The 24289-nt window shown below is 38.2% G+C and overlaps 3 protein-coding genes across 5 annotated transcripts; 1 reads left to right on the top strand and 2 right to left on the bottom strand.

Moving 5' to 3' along the window:
* Positions 1-6577: 6577 nt before the first annotated feature.
* On the bottom strand, positions 6578-14765 carry LOC137284989 (UPAR/Ly6 domain-containing protein crok-like). 3 transcript variants are annotated; one of them, XM_067817089.1, is made up of 5 exons: positions 14680-14765; positions 12727-12841; positions 9677-9838; positions 8969-9019; positions 6578-7992 (listed from the first exon to the last, which is right to left on the bottom strand). In XM_067817089.1, the coding sequence occupies exons 2-5, from the start codon at positions 12785-12787 to the stop codon at positions 7826-7828; spliced, it is 441 nt and encodes a 146-aa protein (XP_067673190.1). In that variant the 5' UTR covers positions 12788-12841; positions 14680-14765; the 3' UTR covers positions 6578-7825. The 3 variants fall into 3 exon arrangements, with proteins under 3 accessions (XP_067673190.1, XP_067673189.1, XP_067673188.1); XM_067817088.1 differs by lacking the exon at positions 14680-14765 and adding an exon at positions 12985-13035; XM_067817087.1 differs by lacking the exon at positions 14680-14765 and having other exon boundaries at positions 12727-12846.
* Positions 14468-19500, top strand: LOC137284990 (UPAR/Ly6 domain-containing protein crok-like). The gene is made up of 3 exons (XM_067817090.1): positions 14468-14617; positions 16652-16783; positions 17912-19500. The coding sequence occupies exons 1-3, from the start codon at positions 14557-14559 to the stop codon at positions 18148-18150; spliced, it is 432 nt and encodes a 143-aa protein (XP_067673191.1). The 5' UTR covers positions 14468-14556; the 3' UTR covers positions 18151-19500.
* Positions 19501-21887: 2387 nt separating this feature from the next.
* LOC137283720 (PHD finger-like domain-containing protein 5A) lies at positions 21888-24174 on the bottom strand. The gene is made up of 4 exons (XM_067815386.1): positions 24114-24174; positions 23680-23703; positions 22860-23026; positions 21888-22246 (listed from the first exon to the last, which is right to left on the bottom strand). The coding sequence occupies exons 1-4, from the start codon at positions 24163-24165 to the stop codon at positions 22157-22159; spliced, it is 333 nt and encodes a 110-aa protein (XP_067671487.1). The 5' UTR covers positions 24166-24174; the 3' UTR covers positions 21888-22156.
* Between the last annotated feature and the right edge of the window lie 115 nt (positions 24175-24289).

Below are 24289 nucleotides of genomic sequence, written 5' to 3'. Positions count from 1 at the left end.
GAAGTGGCTTAAAACTCTCTCATTACTGTATTTTGTGGATGTTGATGTAACTTAAATATGTGGATGTTGACTATTTCATCGCATCTACATATTGTTATAGTGTCCGCTTCAGGACATCCATCGTCCAATTATTTCTTAAAAAAACAAACTATGTAACCAACCCACATGGGACTTATTTGTTATTATGAAATCTGCATTCTTGATCTTTATCACTACCGCAGCACACATTGTCTTGTCAGCTAGCGTGTTTCTCTTTGTCACTTCCATTAATTACAGTATGTAAAATTTATGGCCTTTATTGGTCATCCCCCTGACTGTGTCTGTCATCACATCAACTGTAGAAGGAAGTGCTGCTGTTTCTGTTTCTGTCCCTTGTTGAATCTTTGCCTGTCTATTGTTGTTAAAAACTGTATACATATACATACGTACGCTCACCTCTATACGGAGTGTGGGTGTGGAGTCCGGTATTCCGGTATTCCGACTGTCTGTGTAGGGACGACCGCGTGCATTAAGCCTTGGGGTTGAGCTGGAAGTCCGCTCACCTCATTCATGTATGCTTGTTTGTCATGTCTTGTGTAACCAACTAAAGACGTTCGAACTAAATTATGCTTTCGTCTTCACTAACGTACTCATTTGTGTTCATCAATGTACTCTTCATCTTAATCATAAGCTAATTCAGTCGATGACCACAGGAACCCCTTGACAGCTGGTGTTAGGATCCAGATGGAGTAACTTTTTATTTTAGCTTACTCAAGATCTTGAAACCTCTCTATGTGCCTACCATTAACATTATGTATCAAGGATGATTCCCCAAGTTCTACGTCAAAATGAAGAGATTGCAAGCGTCTTGATCAGCATGGATCCTTAAAGCCGCCATCTTGAATGGAGCACCATACAGCATTCACCTGATGGACAACGTAAGAAGCGAGATACCACAGAGCAAGCAAATGCATGCATCTCTCCAATAGAGATCTTAGGTCTAGATAATATATACTGTAAAGCGTTTCAAGTCGGGGGTCACCTCAAAATTTTTCATTTTTTTAAAGAAAATCGTTAATCCTCGCAATGACACGGGGGACCTGTGTGTCAGGGTAAGTTAAGAATTCATTGATACTGTATGCTGAAGGATACTAATTCCATTGCTGACCAGTGTTTTGACTTAATGGATATATACATAAATGCAGCAGAAGGTAGACTGAAGAAACATTTTAACACACTTGCAGTGAAGAAAGAAATCCGAAATACATACTTAAACGAACGATCAACAAAACTGATTTGATAAAAACAATAATGAGTAATATACCATGATCTATGTGCAATAGTTCTCAAAATGTCTGTGCCATATGTGGTTTATGGGTAATTGTATAAAATATTCATGTATTTCTGATTTATCCACAATTATCTGTGCCAATTCAGTTTTTGGTTTATGTGTTATACGGATAATTATTTTGTTGTTTGTTGTATCCCAAACTCATACAATGTGCCAAAAATGACACAATAATGAAAATGAGACCCTGAGTGGGGCACTGGGTGGCAACTTTTAAAAACGTACCCAGTAGGAAAGGTAGCCGCAAAACCACTGTGACACCTACAAACCCGTGCAAAAAGTATTCGGACACTTGACGTAATTCCATGGACGTACGTGTTTTTAGGATAAATCCTTGTAAAATTTCACAACTTGAAATCACCTCTCTATCCATGATACTGGTAACTGTCTGTTACATCTGGGGACAGAGGGATTCATAGGTATTGAAATTTCTCGCAACTCTAATTTTGCCTCTCTGTGCCACTCGATTTTTCTAAACGTGTTTTACACGTTGTAGTACATATTTTTAACAGAGGTACAAATAATTAAAAAAGATTATAGACCGACTTTTGTCAGAACAGAGACGCTCTGACGGAGTGGACGAGCGGATTGTTGCCTACGTGCACCTTTCAAAGATGGTTTCTCGAAACACGGAAACCTATCTGAATCAGCAGGATCTGAAGTCTGACGTTTTATGATCGATTGCAGGAAAAGATGATTAAGGAGGTTGGATATAAAATATCAAAATGTCAAGAAATTGCTAATTTGGGTATCATTTTGTAGAAAAAAAATGACTCTCAAATCTAATTCTGTAATACAAATAACAAGTCACCCAGGCATTTGTTTTGCTCGTTAGATACCAAACCATTCACTCGTTTCGTAAATATGGTAATACAGGGGACATAGTTTAGTATTCTATATGTGTCCAAAATATCATGAAGTATTATTAGAAACAAGGTAAAGGGAAATAACTGCGTACTATCACACCCCGTCGTATACGGTGTGCGCTCAAACGACGGTATCCAACTGCTTTAACAACGAGATGGGGATCAAAAATGTGTGACTGAGTGAGTTTAGTTTCACGCCTCAGTCAGCAAAATTCAAACTCTATGGCGGCGGTCTGTAAATAATCGAGTCTGGACCAGACAATCCAGTGATCAATAGTATGAACATCGTTCTGCATCGGCATTTCTTCCCAAGTCAGCGAGCCTGACCACCCGACCCCGTTAGTCGCCTCTTATGAAAAGCTTAGTCGCCTTTTGTGGCAAGCATGGTTTGCTGAGGATTTATCCCATGCCGGATCTTCATGGGTGACTGGTGTGTATTCATTGGGTTATGTCCCAAAATGTTTACGAAAAGTCAACGAAGAATTATGCACGTACATATGGGTATAATGGAACAGCCAGGGTGTTTAGAGGAAGTAGTTGTGAGTAGAGGTTAAGATAGGTTCAGTAACAACCTATTTCTTACTGAGTAAGATGAAAGTCTTTTACGTGTACCGCATCGCTGAAAATTGTGTGTCGAACTATGAGACGTCTTATCCGTCGGAAAACATAAACGTAACGTTTCCACCAGTGATTTAGCTGAGTGACGCAACTGCACACCAAGAAACGGAATGCAAAGGAGTAGTTAACGTTAGCGGGCTGTGCGAGGCGAAGGCAACTGACACGTACCGTGACGTCGGTTTCATTGTGATGTTCGATTAAGAGGGGGCAGACTAGAACAGCGCATTTACGCCAAAGCATTGTGACGCAATGCAAGACGGTTCCCTGTGGTTACACATGTTGTCAATAAAATCGTAAACAAAGTGACTAGTCACAAGAAATCAAATGTGATGTTTCAAACATTCAGTACGTTCACAACTGCCAAGCAATGCCTCCTCCTGGACTGTCTGACTGGGTTCGGCACCTTTACGGCAATACCGAGTTAAAGCATCTTCCGAGAGTTACGCTCCTGACTCAAGGTCATTACTTTGTTGTATCTCGTGTCGGAGTCGCTTAAAACGGGCAGTGCAGACCGTAGTTACTAAAAGGACAAAAAGGAAGTGACTGAACAACTGTTGCAGCTCTCATCCTCATCCACTAGTGTGTCAGCACCTTTAGTGTTAGAACCATTTTACTTGCCTGTAGGAGAATATGACAAGTCTTCTCATATGCGAGCGAAGCGAGCAAAGGTTGGCAACGCACTTCCCTCGCTTCGCATTGAAAAATATTTTTCATGTCAAGATGAAATACCGCCACCATCAAAGGTACATTCCCATTTCCTCACTTAGTTGTGCTCTCGCATTTCCTACCCCATGTTTAATAATTACTCACGTGAAATATGTTTTATTCATTCTTTTAATCGCAACTCGCGGTACCCAGACCGTTCTTCGCCTCCATTACCCCTTCCAGCTTCCGGTTGAACGGAGTGACGGAAGAAGAATAAGCAGAAAATTAAAAAGAAATACCATATTGCCTAATTTTACCATTAATCTGTTGGAGTTTCTTTGTCTTATCTGTGGTCGCTATTGTTAGAATTTCCGTAACATTTATTCTACTTATAAAAGAAAACTTCTGGCGAAATCGGCGAATGAATCAGGGGAGGTAATTGTAAGTGTTCCATATGGAATAATACTCAGTTACGAGAGTCTGATTCAAACCAGAATGTATCAAATCCAGCCGATACAGCTCAAGTTAGCTCTCGACAAGTAGGCAACCCATTCTTTAGTACTTCTCCTCAAACCTTTTCAGCTTTCTTGTTTGAGGTGATTTCAGGATGCTTTAATGCAACAACCAAGGAGGAACAGAAGAGTCGTCTTGTTCAGCGGCAAAAATACATCTTCACGTCGATGTTCCTAGTGATATGTTGAAGGAGGTACATGTTGAGATGAATGATGGTCAAGGCTTTAGTATTCCTAACTATAATGCAGAGGGATGCTGAAAGTCTTATTGCCCATGGGGATAACTTAAAGCGTTTTCTATCAAACAGGACAACACTGTCGGATATTATTTGTGTACAGGAAACATTACTATGGCCAGAGAGTAATTTCAGAATTAATGGCTATCTTGATCTTCGTCATATGCCTCTTCACATATGGTACTCGCTCAGGGAGCATGTGATTCAGATTTTGTGCATGAAGTGGTACCTAAAGTAGAGATTTTACTCTAGCTTCAGTGTGATGGCGACTCTAATCTCTGCACAGCCGTATGCCCACTGATAAAAGGTTAACTTTTCATTATTGCTTGCTTCGTCAGTCATAAAGATTATATTCCTAAACGAACGTGTAGTAGTAGTAAGTTTAGTTTTACGCCGCACTCAGCAATATGCCAACTATGTGGCGGCCGTCTGTAAACAATCGAGCCTGGACCAGTGATCAATGATCAACAACATCGATTCTGTCACGAAGCATCGCTTAGGCTGTACTCTGTAGGGGCAAGTGTGAACATTTCAAGAAAACTACTATATATTGGCTCCTGAAGTTTTGCCTGCAAGCCATTTCTCAGGTTGGTCAGCAATCCAAGTAACGTTTCCACACGCGCTTAAACCAGCGGCGAAGACAAACACAACTACTGTCAGCAACCAGTAAAATGAAACGCCATGTAAGGAGATGTGTTCCTATTCTATGATACAGACTTGAGGATGAGGAGGGTGAACGCTGTCTTGACACTCTTGACACCTCACCCTCTACCCTCTCCTTTTAACATCCGGAACCCCTGCACAGGCGTATCCAAATGAACGTTTTGTTTCTAGTTATCACCCATAGTATTATTAACATGGTGGAAATGCACAATATTTCAATAAAATATTCTGTCATAGAATCTTTATAAAATATTGTGCATATGTCAGCAGATGCATCATGTCTTTCGCTTGTCAACGCCGTTGTCGTCAAATACGTTATGAAAATCTTTATGTAATTCTGACAGACAGAGTAACTTAACTTCGCAGTAGGTACGTCATCGGTAGTCGAATTAGGCAATAGGATTTAGATACAACAACCTATCAGCAATATTATCAGTAAACCCGATTAGCTATGACAACTGGGAAAGGCTATAAAACAGGGACGACCACAGTCACAAATCATCCTATGACTGTGGCATAATAAGGTAAGATCCTTTACTTTCTTCTGCCTTGGCAAATCGTTACCATTACTATTCAATGTTTTCTGCAATACATTTTTGCTATCATGACCACATGTTAAGAACCTTGGCAAGGTCGTTATGTTTATGTGGAACGTGGATCGTTAATATATTTTAGACTGGAGTACTCTCTATTGCTCTGTACAGGAGCGGTACCCGAGGTACCATAGTGGTTAGAGCGTTTGCCCGTCACGCTGAAGGCCCGGGTTCGATTCCCCACGTGGGCACAATGTGTTAAGCCCATTTCTGGTGCCCCAAGCTATTGCTGAAATATTGTTAAAAGCGCTGTAAAACCCAGCTCGCTCCCCGTATTGCTGTTCATGTTTTGTCTGTTTGATAATAGTGGTTTCGTGGCTGTCGTGGAGCGTGTCGTGTATTGTTTCAATTATTGTATTATGAGTGAATACTTTCCCATGTTGAATGATACTGGTGCAATGTATAGAGTGTGTTCGACGCTGTGTATTTCATTATGTATTGCGTAATGTTGTTTTGAATATATTATAAGATGTATGAACGGAAATTGGGTTGATGTTATGTGTTAGAAAATGTATCTTGATTTATGTAATATGTGCCGTGTACATCGACGTATGATGATTATGTACTTTGTATATCGTCATATAATGATAGTGTATCTTGGCAACTGATTACTGATTGTCAATATGTTCTAATAATTATTTGTACCTAATCATGTAAAAATTATGACTGTGGCATAATAAACTCCTTGTTTATTCACTCGGGTTCTCGTGTTGTGTGTGGGTTGGTATAGTTACACCTCCTAGCTGCCAAGCGAGCTGATTCCCCAAACTCGCGAGTTAACAGTATCAATCACAACGGTGGGTATGTCTTAGCTTCTTTCAGCAACATTGCGGCGGGGTACGCCAGAAATGGACCAGACGTGTAGCAAGTTTTTTTGGTGTGTCTGTGTGTGTGTAAGTCCGATTGGTTGCAAAGCTTTATATTTAGATAATATTGCTCAGAGCTTGCTCACCTTTCATTCATGTGTAAGGCCGGGCTTTTTCAATTATAGTAGGCACGCCTCTGTGGGCTTCGCGCATTGTACCCATAAGGGGAACCAAACCCGGAACTCTTTAGCGTCACGAGCAAACTTTCACTACTAGACTATCCCACCGTTCCAACAATCACAACAAGTATATGTCTTAAAAACATATGATTTATTTCTGAAAATCATTCTGGTAAAAATATTTACAAATCATGAATACTACTCCTCAAAGCCATGTGTGTGAATCATACATAAATCAGTTACAAAACATTTATCTTAGTTCATTGCACAGGCATTTAGCTTTAACTACAAACGGGAATTTATTTTTCAAGGAAATCTTCAAATAAACGTTCAGAACAGTAACTTACTGAGTTCATAAAAATTGAAAATGTTCAAGATGTCAGTGCACATTAAATGAAAAGGTATGAGTTATCATAATTTAAGTAATGCCTTCCCTGTGTACAAGTCATTTAAGATGGGGGTCAATTTTTTTTTAAACGCCACTTGCAACAAGGCAACTGACGTCAAGAAAGCAACTTGTCCCGACTAATTTTCCAGTTGCCCTGATTTTCTGACACAATGTTTGATATTGATGTTTACTTGACTATTTATCGAAGAGTGATACATTTCAAAGAACGATATCATTATTATTGCAAAATGTAATAGCAACATTATGAGCATATGTGTGAAATGAAATTCAAGTTTATTTGCAGCTTGAAACCGTAATGGAAATTATCTCGTAGTCCACGGACAAGTAGGATACAATTATTTAATTGCCCGAAATGAAAACTGACTTGTCCCGGGCATCGGGCGATGGGATGAGTTAAGGCCCTGGTTATATGCTGAAAGATTTGTCGATTCTACAGATCTACAGAACTGGTAAAAACGTCGTTGAGTATGAGTGACGTCTGAACTCATGTTGATACATAATTATATAGAGCAGTATAAAATTATTGTACAGATGATATGTCTGATCATGGTGGTGTTACTGCCAACAATAACACTAAAATATGTTCCAAAAGCTAAAGTTATGTACAACGTGACGTATAAAAGTGCATATTTACAGTGTTTATATACACAATTGTCGTTTTCAACTTCTGGACAGAATCATTCGAGTAACTGGTGCAACTGAGGTCGTCCATATTATGGCTTTTTTGTTGGCTGGTAAATTTACCGAACATCCGTTAATTGTTCGCATTCCATCTCACAGATATATCTGACGCTGACCAAATGACAAAGCTGATGGCGTCAGAATTTTTGTTAATCGAAACAATTATTTCAAAGGTTTACGTTTCCGCAGGTCACATTTGCATAGTTTGATTCAAGAGTGAAAAATATGATGACGAAAAATGAAATATTGTACCTATGAATAGTGTTTATCTTCGGTGTTCAGATCGAATGCTAGATAAATAAAACGTTCAGTTTGACAGCTAGAAAGCAGATGACAGCCAAAACGAGGCTAATATGGACACGTGACGAGCTGTTGCAGCCATCTTTGTCTTCACAGTAGCAAGTTTCCCTGAAAACTCCAGTGTAGTCCCAGCTCCAGCGGCAGCCCCAGGCCACACCTGTTGAAGAGAAACAGTTCAGCTTCACCAAGCACTATTATACAAAATGTTTACTCGGAATATGTGTATAAAACATGGCCGAATACTAATGGAAGGAAAGAATATACGTCTGTTAGCCTGTTGATAAAGGCCACGATCAGTACAACTGCAGCCTCAGACCCCTATGCCAGTTATATTCGGACACATGACGTAATTTCCATAGACGTACATGTTAATTTAATGTAGCATAAATAGTTTTCATAAAAGTTATTTTCGTAAGATCATGGTGGTGTTACTGCCACCAATAACACTCAAAGATCAATTTTTTCACATTTGTGAGGAATCATCTTACCTACAATCACATATTTTCTGTTTAATTTTCCGCTGTTTATTTATCAAATGGCAACAAGTGCCGAGAACTTCTTTAACATGGCGGCCTATGGGACTGTGCATTGTGGAACCATACGCAAGTTGATGTGTGTGTTGTCATTAGTTAACTAGTGGTCGAAAAAATGAACTGAAATTGTATGCAGAGCAGAGATTTCACATTTGTCAAAGTTTACAAAGATCAATCTCAAACTCACTTCATGAAAATTATTTATGTTATGAGTTAATATTTAACGTAAAATCGGCAATAATCAGCCATGTCGTGAATTATTCATGCTACACTAAAATAACACGTAAGTCTGTAGAGATTACGTCAGGCGTCCGATTATAATTAGCAGGGGTCTGTAAATCAGGGGAGGTGTGTGTATCTGTAAATAGCCTGAGTCTAGATCAGACAGTTCAGTAATCCGAAACATCAATCTTGCTACGGGATCTTGGACGGGATCTGAAGGGTATAAATCTGTAACTTTCAATTCAACCGTTTAATACAACAGGGATATAGAAACATCTGCATTTGGACAGCCACAGAGAGTGATATAATGAAAGGAAACAATTTTCTTTGACTTGTGTCAACTTTAACAGGATGTTTTTCATGCCGCCGAGTACCTACCGAAATCTGTTCTGGAACCACATCGTCTTGTAATTTTCTTCCAGCCTCCATCTGAAGTAACAAGTAGAATTGTAATCAGCTCAACTTACACCATCTTAAACTAGACACAACACACCCTAAGGAAATCACGCGGCTATATGTTCGTACTGATAATATCATTTTGTCAATGCTTTATATCAGTTGCAAAGACTAATTTAGAAACGTCAATATGAAAACAAGGGTTGCGGGGAATACAGTGGTACCATTACCATGTTGTAATTAGAGATCTTGATAAATGTGTTCTGCCTGAAAAGGGATTACTTTTCTGACAGGACGAATAAATTCCACTCCCCTCAACGAAGCAAAAGGCTGTCCGTTGTTAATGAAAGTCACTAGAGACTGCAACAGTTTACTTCAGTTCAGGTGTTTTTGTTGTCAGTTTTAATTGTTTTGTTTATTGTTTTTATTTGTCTAATTCCCATACAAAGTCGGTAAAACATGTTGTTTGTAATAGTAATACTCAAGGTATATGTAGGTACAATACCACATACACCCTAAAAGTGATATTCCGACAACATAATATTATATTTGACTTAACACTTACAAAGCTAATTAAGTGACATTTTGTTTATTTCAAAGGCGATTAGTATGGTTTGTGATTACATACAGCACACATTAAAAACGTTTAGGAACTTGCCGTCCCAATGTGTTAATAACTAGAGCACTCACATCCGGGGCTTTCCTGGTAAATCTTCATACAGAACTGTCCTGGCACGTGTGCCTCGAAGCTGTTGCAGTCAACCATGGCGTTGATGGTGGTGTCAAATCGGCGATCGCCGGGGCAGGAGATGTCTTCATTGCTGTCGCACTGGTAGCACTGGATACAGTTACCTGTGTAGGTAAAAGGTGCTGGTGAGTGAGTTTTGTTTACCTCGGCTCCTGGTGTGCTCGTGATGTCAATCTCTAGATTGTGTGATATACTCTCGATTATTTACCGGCAGCCGTAATAGAGCTAGGATATGAAACCATAAAGAATCAAAATACAGGTCTTACATGTAGCGTGGACCCAGTAGAAATATTTCTTTTTAAATGGATACAAATTTCGGGCCCGGGTAGTCGGCGAACCCTAGCCATAGTACTATCAACATTGACCACTCCAGGTAGATCGAGATTACACCCTTTCATAAATCTTTCGATGATGAAATAAAATCCGCATCTTGTCCATCTTGTGTGATCATTTACATATTATTGAAACACTCACACTAAATGTTAGAATAGCTATACAAATATTTTACCGACGTTTCTTTTGCTAATTATTTTCTCAGACAGAAGTCGCTGAGACATGTTATATCCAGGCAGCAATAAATCACCACTGCCGCTTCTAGTGTCGTTGCCAACCTCTCAAGGTGACGTAACATTTCACTATTAGTTTTTACCTGGGTACATTGATATTCTCAATGTGATCCCATTTTGTATATTTCACCTTGTATCAATAGGTGCCCATAACACAAGCACCTTCCTTAGAATTACAGTCATTGTTAAACTGACAAAAATATCGAGATGTGTATTTTTTCTATCATAGGTTGATTTTCTAACATTAAAGTTAAAGAAGATTTTAGGGGTGGGTACTGCAGAGACTTATCATACTGAGATATACTGCGATACGCACTGCAATATATAGACAGAAGTTTTGGGGGTTTGTTTTTTGCTTTTGTTTTTCTATAGAAAAATATTTATAAAGGAGTTAATGCGTTATTTATAAAGCAAAAAATAACAAACAAAAAAACACCGTAGACACTATGCTTGACTAAACAACTTCAAACCGACCTTAACAATCCAATTCAATGTAATTTTCACTACGATCAATATTTACACCACCATTACCACAATCAACTAATTCTTTATCACCATCATCACCATACCATTATCATCATCATACCATTGCCAGAAACATCACCATGTACCACACTAAACATCATCATCATCATCATCACCATCCCACCTTTGTGTGAAAAAACGGAAATATCCGATATCCGAACGCATGTCAAAATACCAGTTTCCAACAGCGTATCGCAATAGTATCGTTTAAATTTCTGAACCGGTAAATACCGTAAAACCGGTTGTATTGAGCAGCCCTAGAAGATTTGAAAGAACACACTTTGAGAATGGCGTTTCATGGTCGAATGCTCCGCACATCATGTGGCGGTTGTTTTACCCATCAAGCTACCTGGTCAGTCATCAAGGACAACAGGCCCATATCAGCAAGATTTATTGTTAATTTTACATGATAGTCTCTGGGTGCAATGTTATGACCTACTGATATGTTACACTGTATGGTATAGCCATCGCAAGATTGCTCCAAACTTTATCACTGACGTTTAACGTGAAACATCGAGTGAATACTGCATGATGCTAACGTAGAATTTGCAGCTTGTAATAGGCTTAACACAACAAACACAGAAAAGGCAAAACTGTATTAAACTGCATTAAACAGAATGCCGTCTTATATGAGCGCGGCGTAAGACTAAACTCACTGACCCAATATTTGACACTGACGTCTTACTAACAACATGAATGAATGAATGAGCTTAGTACTACGCCCTTTTGGAAAGAGTTCCTTCATTCCCCCATATTATTTCTTCTGCAGACTAACAGGCGTAACACTAAGCTGTTCAATCCTATATTTCGTTATTTGTGAGTCCTCTAGTAATTGTTGAGTCAGGTTTCGTTAATAATTCTCGTATAAATAAATTTATAAATATTATTTGGGATGGGGGAACGGAAGGACCTCTCACTGGGGAATCGAACCCAGTAGTAACAACAAGGTCAGGGGGTGGGGGGTAGTTAAAAACTGACTGTGTCAAGTTTACCTATGTGCTAGTAAAATAAAAAAAATGCATACAGTTCTTGAATATAATTATACGGATTCAGATTATTCAACTGAAAGTATTGAGACACATATATAATATACTTGTACAAATAGTGATTGTACATATAGTAATTGAGTAACTGATTCAAACAACAAATTATGACAAATTTGGACAGTCCACCCAAACATCCATATTTACGTTACATGACCGTCTATACAATACTGTATACAAATCAAAAACTTGACGCGGGGTTACCGAGCTTGCCTTGTAATAAAATACATGTTATGACACTTAGCTTTCATAATACATAAACAATAAACACTGAATTGATAATAGTAAGCGAGAACAATTGCCATTGCACAAACTTCAGGCTACAGTAGAACCCCCATTGGAAACCGCTACACCTAATATTATTACAGAGCTGCACTTGCACCCGTTTTGCATGAAGGTAATCTGTTCTTACGGTGTAGCATGGCACAGTCACGGGTTCCTAATAACAGGAAAAAACGGATACTACCCGTAGTTCTCCGAGGAAGAGGTTCAGTCTACATCCCATGTTGTATACATACACTGTGCCCATTTCAAATCACGATGGGTACTTACACGAGATTTTGTCTCGTAAATCGATTTTTGGCTCTTTGTAAGCATGGCAACGGCACGAGACACAACATCTGGTACACCAAGAGCATTTCACAATAATCAAATGTTTGCCCGTTAAGCAGATTGGGCAAAAGATGGTACGGTGTTGGTTGTAGATTGTACATAACGCTTTTCAGTGGGAACACTTCCGGACACAACTGTAGTGTTGTATTTAACTTCTGTTGAACACCTGGAATCCAAAAACATATTCAGCGATTTCCTTTTTAATTTATTAACTGAAAAGAGAGTTAAATAATGATAAATCCTTACCGATTGCCAGTACAGAGGCGAACAACAGGAGCACTCCAATCACTCTATCTGTCGCCATCATGGCGGATGACTATTTTGTGTGTCAACGAAGGTGGCGCTTCTCTTCTCCTTTCACCTGTAAATTTCATTCAGGTAAGTCAGGTGTGTCAAAAATATTATCTCGACGTGTAATGAAATACATTCGATTTTTACTTTTTAATGCAAACTTCTTATAACTGATGTACTTTTCCTAATTTTAAAAGATAAATATTTCAGGACCTGGAATGTTTCTTAGTCACATGTAAAACGCGCATGCGTCATTGGGGCCCTGTTAGGGATACAGGTAAAATGGTGTTGCCAATGTGCGGATAGGCTGACTGTGAGGGTAACATTCTGCAATTTCTAATTAATCTTTTGTATTTTGTTTACGATAAATAAAACTTGAGTGGGTTACCGTGCATTTTGTTTTATTAATTTGATCGATGGTGCATTTAGTCACAGAACAGATGATACCCTGCAGTAAGTTACGGATAACTGAAGCAGCAGGGTGCAGCGTTCGAAATAACCGCCGGTGGTGAGAGTTGACAAGGGAGACTATGTAGAGATTGTAGATTATCCCTGGTTTGACCATAACCAAATGGGCCTGTAGATTTCATACATGGGCCTGCAGATCACTCAGGGCCTGCAGATTTCATTCAGGGACTGTAAATTTTGAAGCCTGCATGTAGCAGCAGGCCCTAATGGCCAGCTGGTAAATTAAACTATTGCAGACACTGGTTAGGTGAAATGAAAATATAAGTACATATAATGTTCTACATTTGGTTTTGAAAAGGAATCCTAGTGCAGGAAGTAGACAAAATTTGTAACCATGTTACCGATCGTGCGATCTGCAAACGGAAGCACCTTGAAACTGGGACCCCAGTAAGTATGTGTGTTGCAATCTGCGTCTATTCTTGTAGCTCGCTAGGTTTGTTACTTTGTTACAAACACGACGGACTCAGAGGTGATACAACTCACAAACATGATGGACGTAGATGTAATATCACTCACAAACGCTACGGACTCGGATGTGATATCCCTCTAAAACACGACGTATATAATAATATTATCCCACACAAACACAACGGACTTGGATTTATAATATTATCTCACACAAACACAACGGACTTGGATTTATAATATTATCTCACACAAACACAACGGACTTGGATTTATAATATTATCTCACACAAACACAACGGACTTGGATATATAATATTATCTCACACAAACACAACGGACTTGGATATAATAATGTCTAGCACAAACACAACGGACTTGGATATGAGAATATTATTACTCACAAACACAACGAACTTGGAGGTGATACCTCTCACAAAGTCGGACTTTTAGTTGATTTTACTCACAAACATGATGGTTTTGGATGTGATATCACTCACAAAAATGATGGACTTAATTACTGTTTCAACAAGAAGAGTTTGCCATGGAGTAAATACGTTCGAGCATTCTCTATTCACCTTAAAAAGTTGTAAAATAAAATACCCCTTCCACCACCACCAAAAAACAAAAACAAAAAAACAAAACAAGAAAAAACAAACAAACAAAACAAAAGAACATGTATATGGGTCGTGAGTTGTGGGTTCCGTCTGCTGTGCATTCTACTCTATCAGCAAGGTGAACCAGGTGTCAACTTGTATACACGCTTCCTAATCCACCAGCCGCTAAAACCAATAGAATGTCATAACCCATCGAGGGCCCCTGGAGTCGCTTGTCACCCACCTGTGCTTTTGGCGACCTAGTTATTAAGCGGCCAGGCTAACTCCGCAGATACGGTACGAATTGACTTCAACGATGAAGACGATTCTTGCCACTGTAGCCTTAACTGTGGCAGTATTTGTGATATTAGATACAGGTAAGGTTTGGTTGATTAGTAATTAGGGCCACATGCAGGCGCTACTTTGATCTCCAAATTACCTGTCGATCTACCTGTAATCAGGCAGAACACTCACGGAAGTGCCCCAAAGATTACCCTCACCGCCATGTTTAGGGAAAACCTGTATGGAAGATGTGTTCAAACTTTGAACGTGAACTATTAATATATAATGATTTATGCACTTAAACAGCAAAGAAACAGGAAAATACATGAAATACCAATCGTTTGATATTTAAGCTGTAGTTCAAACCGATGACACTTTTAAATGTTTTAAATTGTGCTTATAATACTACATTTTACTAAACGGTCTGTGTGTAGACACGTATATTTCACTGTTTATTTTTCAAGTAAAATGCCAATAACTTATAAAACAAGTGGCTGCCAGGAGAGCTAGATGTTGGGATTTGCTACCAGGTGCATGACACCAGAAATCAGCATTATGGGGATAAAACAATCTCAAAGTCAATATTCTGAGTGGGATGTCCAACTTTCCCATCTCTGTGGGCTAGCTTGATAAATCCAGAATCAGTCACTGGGATAGCAAACATGGCACATTAGCAGCCACACCAATTCATATGTATGCTCTTTGATCTAAATGCAGTAATCATGAACGCTATGTTAAACCCTCTTTAGCCATATCTTCGACTCTAATATTGCTCCATAGAGAAATCAAAAAGAAACACCCCCCTTACCCCGTCTTTTTACTTGCTCCAGGGAATCTTTCCCGGGTCTAATATTCCAACACTAAAATAAGTTCATTGATTGCTTTTTATACCTGTTCTAATATACGACAAAATGTTATGGATGTCAACTTCTTTATTGTTTAACGTTTCTGGGCTATTCCTTGCCCCTTCGTCAGGTGGATGACAACAATAAAGAAGAAGTTGACATCCATAACATTTTGTCGTATGTTAGAATACTGACTTCTAAATGCCTCTCAAGAACCTCATACCTGTTCTAGTTTATTTAATGTGTCTTTTGAGTGAGGTGTGCATGTCAGTTTTTAATTTTGGTTTTTGATGGGGATGGGGGTACAGTCGGAAGTCTTACCAAGAAATCTTGCCTCATAGTGTGACAGGGTTTATAGAGGTCCTAACACCATTGGTTCTGCCATTCCCCCACCCTACTATTACCTATTTTATTCTAGGTTAACTCATTTGAATAAACACCTTGTGTGAAATTGACATTCTCACAGTGTCATTGAATTGAGTCACAAATACAAGAGTCAAAACATTTTGTTAGTTAAAACCTGCTAAGGGAAACCTCCTTGTATGATGCCAAATATTCCATCACATATATTTATAAACTTCTGGCATATTGTGATTATACCTACTTAAGCAAAACTGACGTTATACCTAGCTATGTACAGGTGGAAACATCATTTTTGTGATGAATAGTCAAGTTTAGCATGAATATAACCAGGAATGTTGTAACTTTCATCAAAGAACTTAAGAGCAAGAGTTTAAGGAAAGGTTTTAGTATAACTGTAGAAACAAACATGAATTAGCATCACGACTGCACATAATGGTTGAGAAAGTGCAAGATCGTGAAAAACTGTTAAACTTTTAAAACAAATTTGTTCACCAAGTTTGCCAAAAAGATATGCCAAATGTTAAGGAAAGATGTGTTAATTATGCGTGTATTTATTCTGAAGGACTGCATGATTTTGACACACTACTACTGTGAAGGTCAAGGTTAGAATATTGATCTGCACTTCAGTAACTTATGCTTGTCGTTAGAGGCGACTAATGGGATCAGGTGGTCAGGCTTCTGATTTGTTTGACACATGTTATGGGATGCCAGTTTTAGAGGTTTATGCTTATGTTGTTGATCACTGGATTGTCTGGTCCAGATTCGATTATTTACAGGCTGCCAGCATATAGCTGGAGTAATGTTGAGTGCGCGTAAAACTAAACTGACTCACATTACCACTTTGATTGACTGAATGATCGATTGTATGATTGAATGCACTGAACATGAGTGAAAAAGTTTACCTTTCTCCTTTTGATGCAGGTTCAGCCATCAAATGTTTCCAGTGTAACTCATACCATCAACATGATTGTGCAGACTGGTTTGACAACGTCACACAACATTTGACACAGTGTCAACCACATGAAAACCTCTGTCGGAAGGTGGTGCAGGAAGGTAAGCTAACATACACTCCCTCTAACAGATTTTACACAAGTATTTACCTTTCAAGAATGTTATCGAATACTGTCGCACAAGTGTTTGGTTTTTCCTCCTGGTAAAATGAATAAAGGGTCAAATGGGGCTGACTTTACCTGTCAAAACAACTGATCAACAGACTGATCAACATAAACAGTCATAAATATAAATTTTAAAGTAAAATTGCCCATTGGTTGGTTACGCTTATGGATCAGTCCCTTTACAGTATTGTTACTTCCTGGACTTACATAGGTCTTTGGCCCATCCGGGGTAGAATAGGCCTTCAGCAACCCATGCTTGCCATGAAAGGCAACTATGCTTGTCTTAAGAGGTGACTAATGGGATCAGGAGGTCAGACTCGCTGACTTGGTCACTGGATTGTCTGGTCCAGAATCCATTATTTACAGACTGCCATCATATAGCTGGAATGTTGCCAAGTGCTTTCGAAAACTAAACTCACACCGTCACTTAGGTCTTCAATGACCCATGCTTGCCACAAAGGGCAACTATGCTTGTCATAAGAAGCAACTAGCAGGATCGGGTGGTCAGGCTCGCTGACTTGGCTGACACACTGGTTCCCAATTGCACAGATTGACGCCCATGCAACTGATCACTGGATTGTCTGGTTCAGACTTGATTATTTGCAGACTACCACCACATACCTGGAATTTTTGCTGAATGTGGCTTAAAACTAAACTTCGCTCACTCCTTGATTCACAAAACAGTTTGTTAGTATCTGTCATGCCAGAAACCCATGTTATTTAATTGGATACCATAACTGCAAGTTACAGATTACATGGTAGAAAATTTGCTAACACACCTATTTTCACTTTCGTTCTGTTTCCATACACCTGACAACCAATGAGGTCATGCCTACTGTTTCTTGGTTAAGAAATGAGAAAGGGTTATGAAACAAGTTACTGAACAGCTAATAATCAACAACCCTGTTTCAACACCTAATTACTAAAACATTCAGTTTGTGAAGTTCTTATTGTGAACACATTTAATACGATTGACTCTTAGGTTATCCATGAAATGTTCTAGGCCTGACAAAATGTGTGTGGAACATCCCAAATAATTGTCTCACTCCTTGTGTTTTTTTTTCAGTATATTATGATGGCTCATGGGAGGTCCGCTACGTCCGACAGTGTGCGAGTGCAGGAGAGATTGGGATGTATGAAGGACGAGTGTGCCAGGAACGTCTTGGAACATACCGTGTGAAGATGCGATACTGCCACTGTGACAACCAGGATGGCTGCAACAGCGGTGCAGCTTTGACAACATTGACACCAGTCATAGTGGGAATATTTGTGACATTATTTCAATATGTGCTGCCAAAGTTATGAAGTTCAAACATTTTGGACCTTTACCCTGGAAAATCACTAGATCTATGCAAGTCTTGTGGAAAACACATGACCAATAAGCTGAGATGATGACTGAAGGAAACATGTCTACATATCATTCAACAAATCAAGTCATTGTGCTGCTGAAATGCATGTCAGTTAATGAATTCACATTTCCTGGCTGATTTCATTTAATTTTTTCAAATTTCCCTGAGTAGACACACTGAAAGTATCAAATTTATAGTATTAAAAAAACAAGGCCATAAGCATGTTTGTTTATTTTCAGTCATGTGAGATGTTTTCTAATCAACTTATGCTATGACCATTAGACTTTAAGATGGGTTCCATTTGTTACACCTTGCAACTGAAATGCCATTTCTTGAGAAAAATAGTTCGTTTAATCAGCCATCAGTCAATAAAACTTGTGCCTATAGTCAATCATTATTATGATGTTTATATATCCACATCAGCAAAGGTGACATGAAAACTTGTTTTATAGGAGAAAGGCAGTTTCATTATTTTCATTCATATGAAATGTTTTCTTGCAGTGTTATGGTGTAACCATTCTGCTGTAAGAAAGTATTCATTTTGCTACACATTATATAACAAGAGACTCCATTGTGTTTCCCTGTACAGTTATTCCCTTTTGAGAATGACATTCTGATACACAGTATACCAGTTCCAAGTAAATCACCACAATCCATGATCAGTTCTTGAATTTTGATACATCAAAATTTGAGGAGAAATCTGTTGTTAGTTGATGTGTACCGATTCATTAGTTAATAACCATTCTGTCCATAGTTGGTCATTATCATGATTGCTTATATCCTCATAATGGCCATCAATCAATGACCTGTTGTACATAGCAACTCATGTATATTTGTACATTTTATATATCTTTTTATACAGATCACTTAATCAAACATAAATGAATTTATACATATGGTAGTATCTTTTGTTAGGAGATGATTTAATTCTTTGATAATTTACCATCATAAGGTTTAATTAGTTTATTTGAATAATACAAAAGAATTTCTTCACTTCTCATATTAGGCTGATATGTTTTAAAGGATTCTACAAAAAAAGTCTGATTTGAGTCCATGATTATAGTCAGACAATAATTTTGTCCCTCTCTTGCCTGTCAAGGGTCTTAAAGTTGGACCTGTTAGTGTAAGTGTATATTGTCATTACTTACAATGAACAAGCATGGCATAAGAATTATTGTTTTAATACCATTCTGATAATGGATGAAAAATCTGTAGGTATACTGTGTGTCATCTATATATTATGGCAATACAGTGTTCCATGTGGCTTTTAGTAATTTTATCTTTTTTAATAAATAATGATTAATAAGTCTTGTGTTTTTCATTGGTTCCTGAGTTAATGTCAAACTCTAGAAGAAGAGTTGTATCCCTTGCTGCTTCACAGGATCTGCTGGTTGAATATACAAATCCTGGTGCTCATTATTCCACAAGGCATAATGCGACCTTATCAAGAATTTATTTGTTATACAAAATACTCGCACACTAGGAGCACTTACTCACCTACTGTTCAGCTGATATGTGGAAAAGAATCTGGAGTAAATTATGGTAGATAGAATGGTTTTGCGCCAGGGTTACCTGTTTACAGTTGTAAGTCATGAACGTGAATGTCTAAAACTCAGATATGGCAATAGGTGAAAGAGACTTCAGCTGAAAATGAGCTTGGGGTCTGGGGCTGAAACAATGTATTTAAGAAGTTAAAGCGAAATTTTAAAGCCTAAGAGACACAGATGTGGGTATCGGACGTGGACAGGGGAACCTCAACCTAAATATTTTCTCCCTGGATTTAGACGAATCTCAAGATCAGCTGATTTGCATTTAAATCCATGGATTTCCATGGATTTGCACAAAATGGCCATAATCGGAAATCTGCAACATGTGGAACTTCTCAGAATATTACAGGCGGGAACGTAAAGATTATCAAACGCTGATATCCTGAGTGCATGTCTTATCCGAAAACAAATATCTTATTTATGCAACATACAATCAGCACTTAGGTAGATGTTATGAAAGCGTCTAATCAATGTTTTCTTTTGAGTATTCTTGGCTAGAATATGAAAGCTATTCATAGACACCTATTCTCAACATACTAATCTGCTTAATGGATCTCTGGCCTGGTTAAAAGCATCTTAGGATCATCCAACTGCACAACAATATCCACCACTAGCTGTCTGGTCCAGACTTGATCACTTACTGGTTCCTCTAGCACCGAAACATCACAGTGCAATGTCCATGTCAACATTGGTTACCCAGATTAGATTCTCTTGGTTACAGGCAACTTCACATAGCCAGATTAATAATAGTATTACTATATAATATTACCCACTCCTTACAATGTTGGTATTACTGTACAATACTACCCACTCCCTATAATGCTTGTATTACTTTACAATATTACTCATTCCCCACAGTCTTAGTATTACTGTAAAGTATTACCCATTCCTTACAGTGATGGTGTTACTTAAAAGATAAACATCATATGTTGGCGAATTTCCGGGTGTTATTGAGTATTTGATGCACGGAAATACATTTGGAACCGACAGCATCAGCTGAAGATTTCAAATGAAATAGTCCATTGCTTCAAATACTTAATAACACCTGGAAATTCGCCAACATATGATGTTTATTGACATTGTAAACAAAAACTCAACCGAAGGGTATTACTGTCTGCACTCATTTACATTGAGTACGGGTGCAGTAAAGAAGTGTCATCAGCTGGCCGTTTCAGCTGGTTCCCATGGTACCATCTCTAGCTGCTCATTTGTGACGTCATTCTGATTTTACGTCATGATATGATTTGAATGACGTCATCACTGCCGATGACACAACAAAACAATTGTCTACGTGTCAATACACAGTGAATAGTCAAGTCCGGGAACTGAATACCTAAACTCCCTAAAATGTTGGTATTACTGCACAGTATTATATACTCCCTACAATGTTGGTACTACTTAACAAAATTACCCATTCACATCAATGTTGTATCATCGTACAATATTACCCATTCCTTACAATGTTGGTATTACTTTTCAGCATTACCCATTCCCTACAGTGCTGGTATTACTGTTCAATAATACCCACTCCCTAAAATGTTGGTATTACTGTACAGTATTATATACTCCCTACAATGTTGGTACTACTGAACAAAATTACCCATTCACTTCAACGTTGTATCATCATACAATATTACCCATTCCCTACAAAGTTGGTGTTACTGTACAGTAATATCCATTCGCTACAATGTTTGTATTACTGTGCAATACTACCCATCCACAGCCAGAATGTTGGTCTTATTGAACAATATTACCTGTTCACTTCCAGAATGTTGCTGCTACTGTACAATATTACCTGTTTCCAAGCAGATTGTTGTGTTGCTGTACAAGGATAATGAAAAATAGATTTAAAATTAGTAAATGAAAAATATCTTGCAAGTTCATGTAAAACATAAATTACAGACTGCTTCTTAAGATGCACAGAAAGAAACCCAATCATCATACAAAACCAGATATTTCAAATCAAGAACTCTGACCACGTTCTCACTTGTATATTTGTAACATGAATAAAGTAATCTAAAAAACGCTAACACTGAAGATCAAGCTGACTGAATAACAGTTCTTTCTGTCCAAGTCACTTCTATTTGTGATGTTTTCAGATGTTTGGACATTAATATTTCAACTTGTAAAAGACAGAGGAAAGACATTTATTTCTAAAAAGATTTATTAGCATGCTTGCCATAAAATCAAATAAGTGACATCAGACACAATATTTTTCACATAATATTGTGTGTTTAAGTCTTGTCCTTAAAGTCAAGGGACACTGCCTGTCGTGGAATGAGGATGTAGTCCTGGATGTCGTCCAACATGATATAGAAGAAAACAGGATGTCTTATGTCTCCCGCAAATGTGTTTCCATGGCATTGGTGAAAAATCTTTGAGTTGGTGATAAGGTGAGAGAAAAGCCCACACAGGTCACCTTTTCTTGAAGCCATATTTCTTTCTCTCATAAAACAAGTCTGTCTTGGCACTGCCCAAGTTCACAATTTTAGGACACCCATCTCTCTGAAACACAAATGTTTTATGATTGATATACATTACATACATGAAATATAAAACACTGAATGTTTATATCACACAAAATACCGTCTAGCAACCTGCAGGCAAACACTTTGTAAGAGAGACGAGCACTATAACACAGCAAGCCGAGTGACTACACTATGGCTTAACTGGAAAATAATACACATGGTAACATAAGCTAACATTCTTTCAATGCAAATACCATAAGTAAGAGGAAACAAACAATAATGAATGGGAGCCATGCTACTTGTTGCAAGTCTCAAGTATACTCAGACTATCAATTCTGGCCAAATTTGCCACTACAAGTTATCTTGTAGTAACAGCATGGGTGTTTTAAAACATGTTGGCAAAATTGGCACAAGAAACAAACATCTCTTTGTTACCATCAGGAGACGAGTGCTTTTTGTGCCTGTTTTGTGAAAATGTAGAACCTGTGGTGGCAGTCCATGTGTGAAAAGTTGTGCCAGCACATACATAATGGTTCAAGGTCATTTCAGACTACAACTTCATGGAAAATTACTAGATAGTTGGAAGTACTGGGCATGCCAAATTTTCACCAATTTGACCCTAGAGTTCTGCCTACATGTGGTATACTCACATCTTTCTCCATTATAGTGCACTCCTTGCAGTAGTAGGCATCTGACACCCCAGGTCCTCCGCAGATCACACATCGACCCTGGTAGGATCCGTAGTTACACTCGTCGCAGATCCGGACCAGCGTACATGGACGCACATATGAGTCACAGATAACACATTTCCCATCACCTGAAAGAAAACAGTTTCAACATGAGTAACTTTATCTTCTTTGAACATCAATGAGAAGATGAGGATGGACTATAAACCATCTAAATGCATGCATCACCTTGCTTGAAGAAGTTGGTAGAGTCTACAATGACAAAGAGTATACATTAATAAGATGTTGCATAGTTGTATACTATTAGAATTTGTCTTTATTGTATTTGAATTATATATGGTAATATCATAGTGCATTCAAGATTACTCACACTAAGCAAGACATATGCCAGTTTCACATTACTTACTCATCTTGTAGAAATCCCAACATTATTTGTAAAAACAAGCAATACAGAGATATATCGCACAGTGTTTAACATGGTATTTGTCATGTTTTTCATTATTTGACCAATATATGCTTCGATCAAAATTTATCTTGATGATTACAGAGAACAGTGAGTAATCAGATTGGGAAAGGGAGGGCCCATGGGGCATTTTGCACATTAGAAGGAAAAATGGCCCATTAAAATTTTAGTTTTGAAGTTTACTATTGATACAAGGGCAGTGGCCCATTATAAATTCAGAAAATGGCTAATAATCTTGAAAATGGCCCTTTCTCAAAGTTCTCTTTCCCAATCCCTGAGTAATATGTAAAATTTTATAAACATTATCATGATTACACTTACATTTTTCGCACAGCCTCCCAATAGCTGAAATTGTAAACAGCAATGGTTAGTAAAACGAATTCTTGTAAAAGTCAAGTTCAAAAGTTTATCCTAGTAAAAAAAAAAGATGCAGGAACTGAACATAGATATACCTTAAAACAGCAACCTTTATAAACTGTAAAAGTGCGAACGTATTAGAATCTCCCCATCAGATCAATGTGGATTGAAGATCACAAAAATGGTAAGGCCCGCAAGTGTGTAACCTGAAACGTTTTCACTACGTCAATCACACCCTAACAATGATGAGAACACGTTAAAAATGTTATCATTTATGGGCGGCTGAGGCACTCCCAGTAAGCCATAACAATCACTATCATTCCATGAAAACACTTGCATGAACTAATCAGACTACAAGGAACCACAGCCAAACGTTGAATGTTCACAAATATACGAACCAACACCCGGCTGCTTTCGACAGAAAATCAAGTCTGGATGATGCTTCGCCATTTTGTTGGATAATACAAATTGTGGACTAAGAAAGGAATAAATGTCTGTTTTCCCGCACGAACCCTTGAGCCCTTGCAGAATAAGGATTTGGAAAAAAAGAAAGAAACATATCCCGTATATTTCC

This window comes from Haliotis asinina, chromosome 5, assembly GCF_037392515.1.
Source record: "Haliotis asinina isolate JCU_RB_2024 chromosome 5, JCU_Hal_asi_v2, whole genome shotgun sequence".
NCBI lineage: Eukaryota > Metazoa > Mollusca > Gastropoda > Lepetellida > Haliotidae > Haliotis > Haliotis asinina.
Note: the sequence above shows the minus strand (reverse complement) of the source record. Positions and strands in the feature narration are given on the sequence as shown.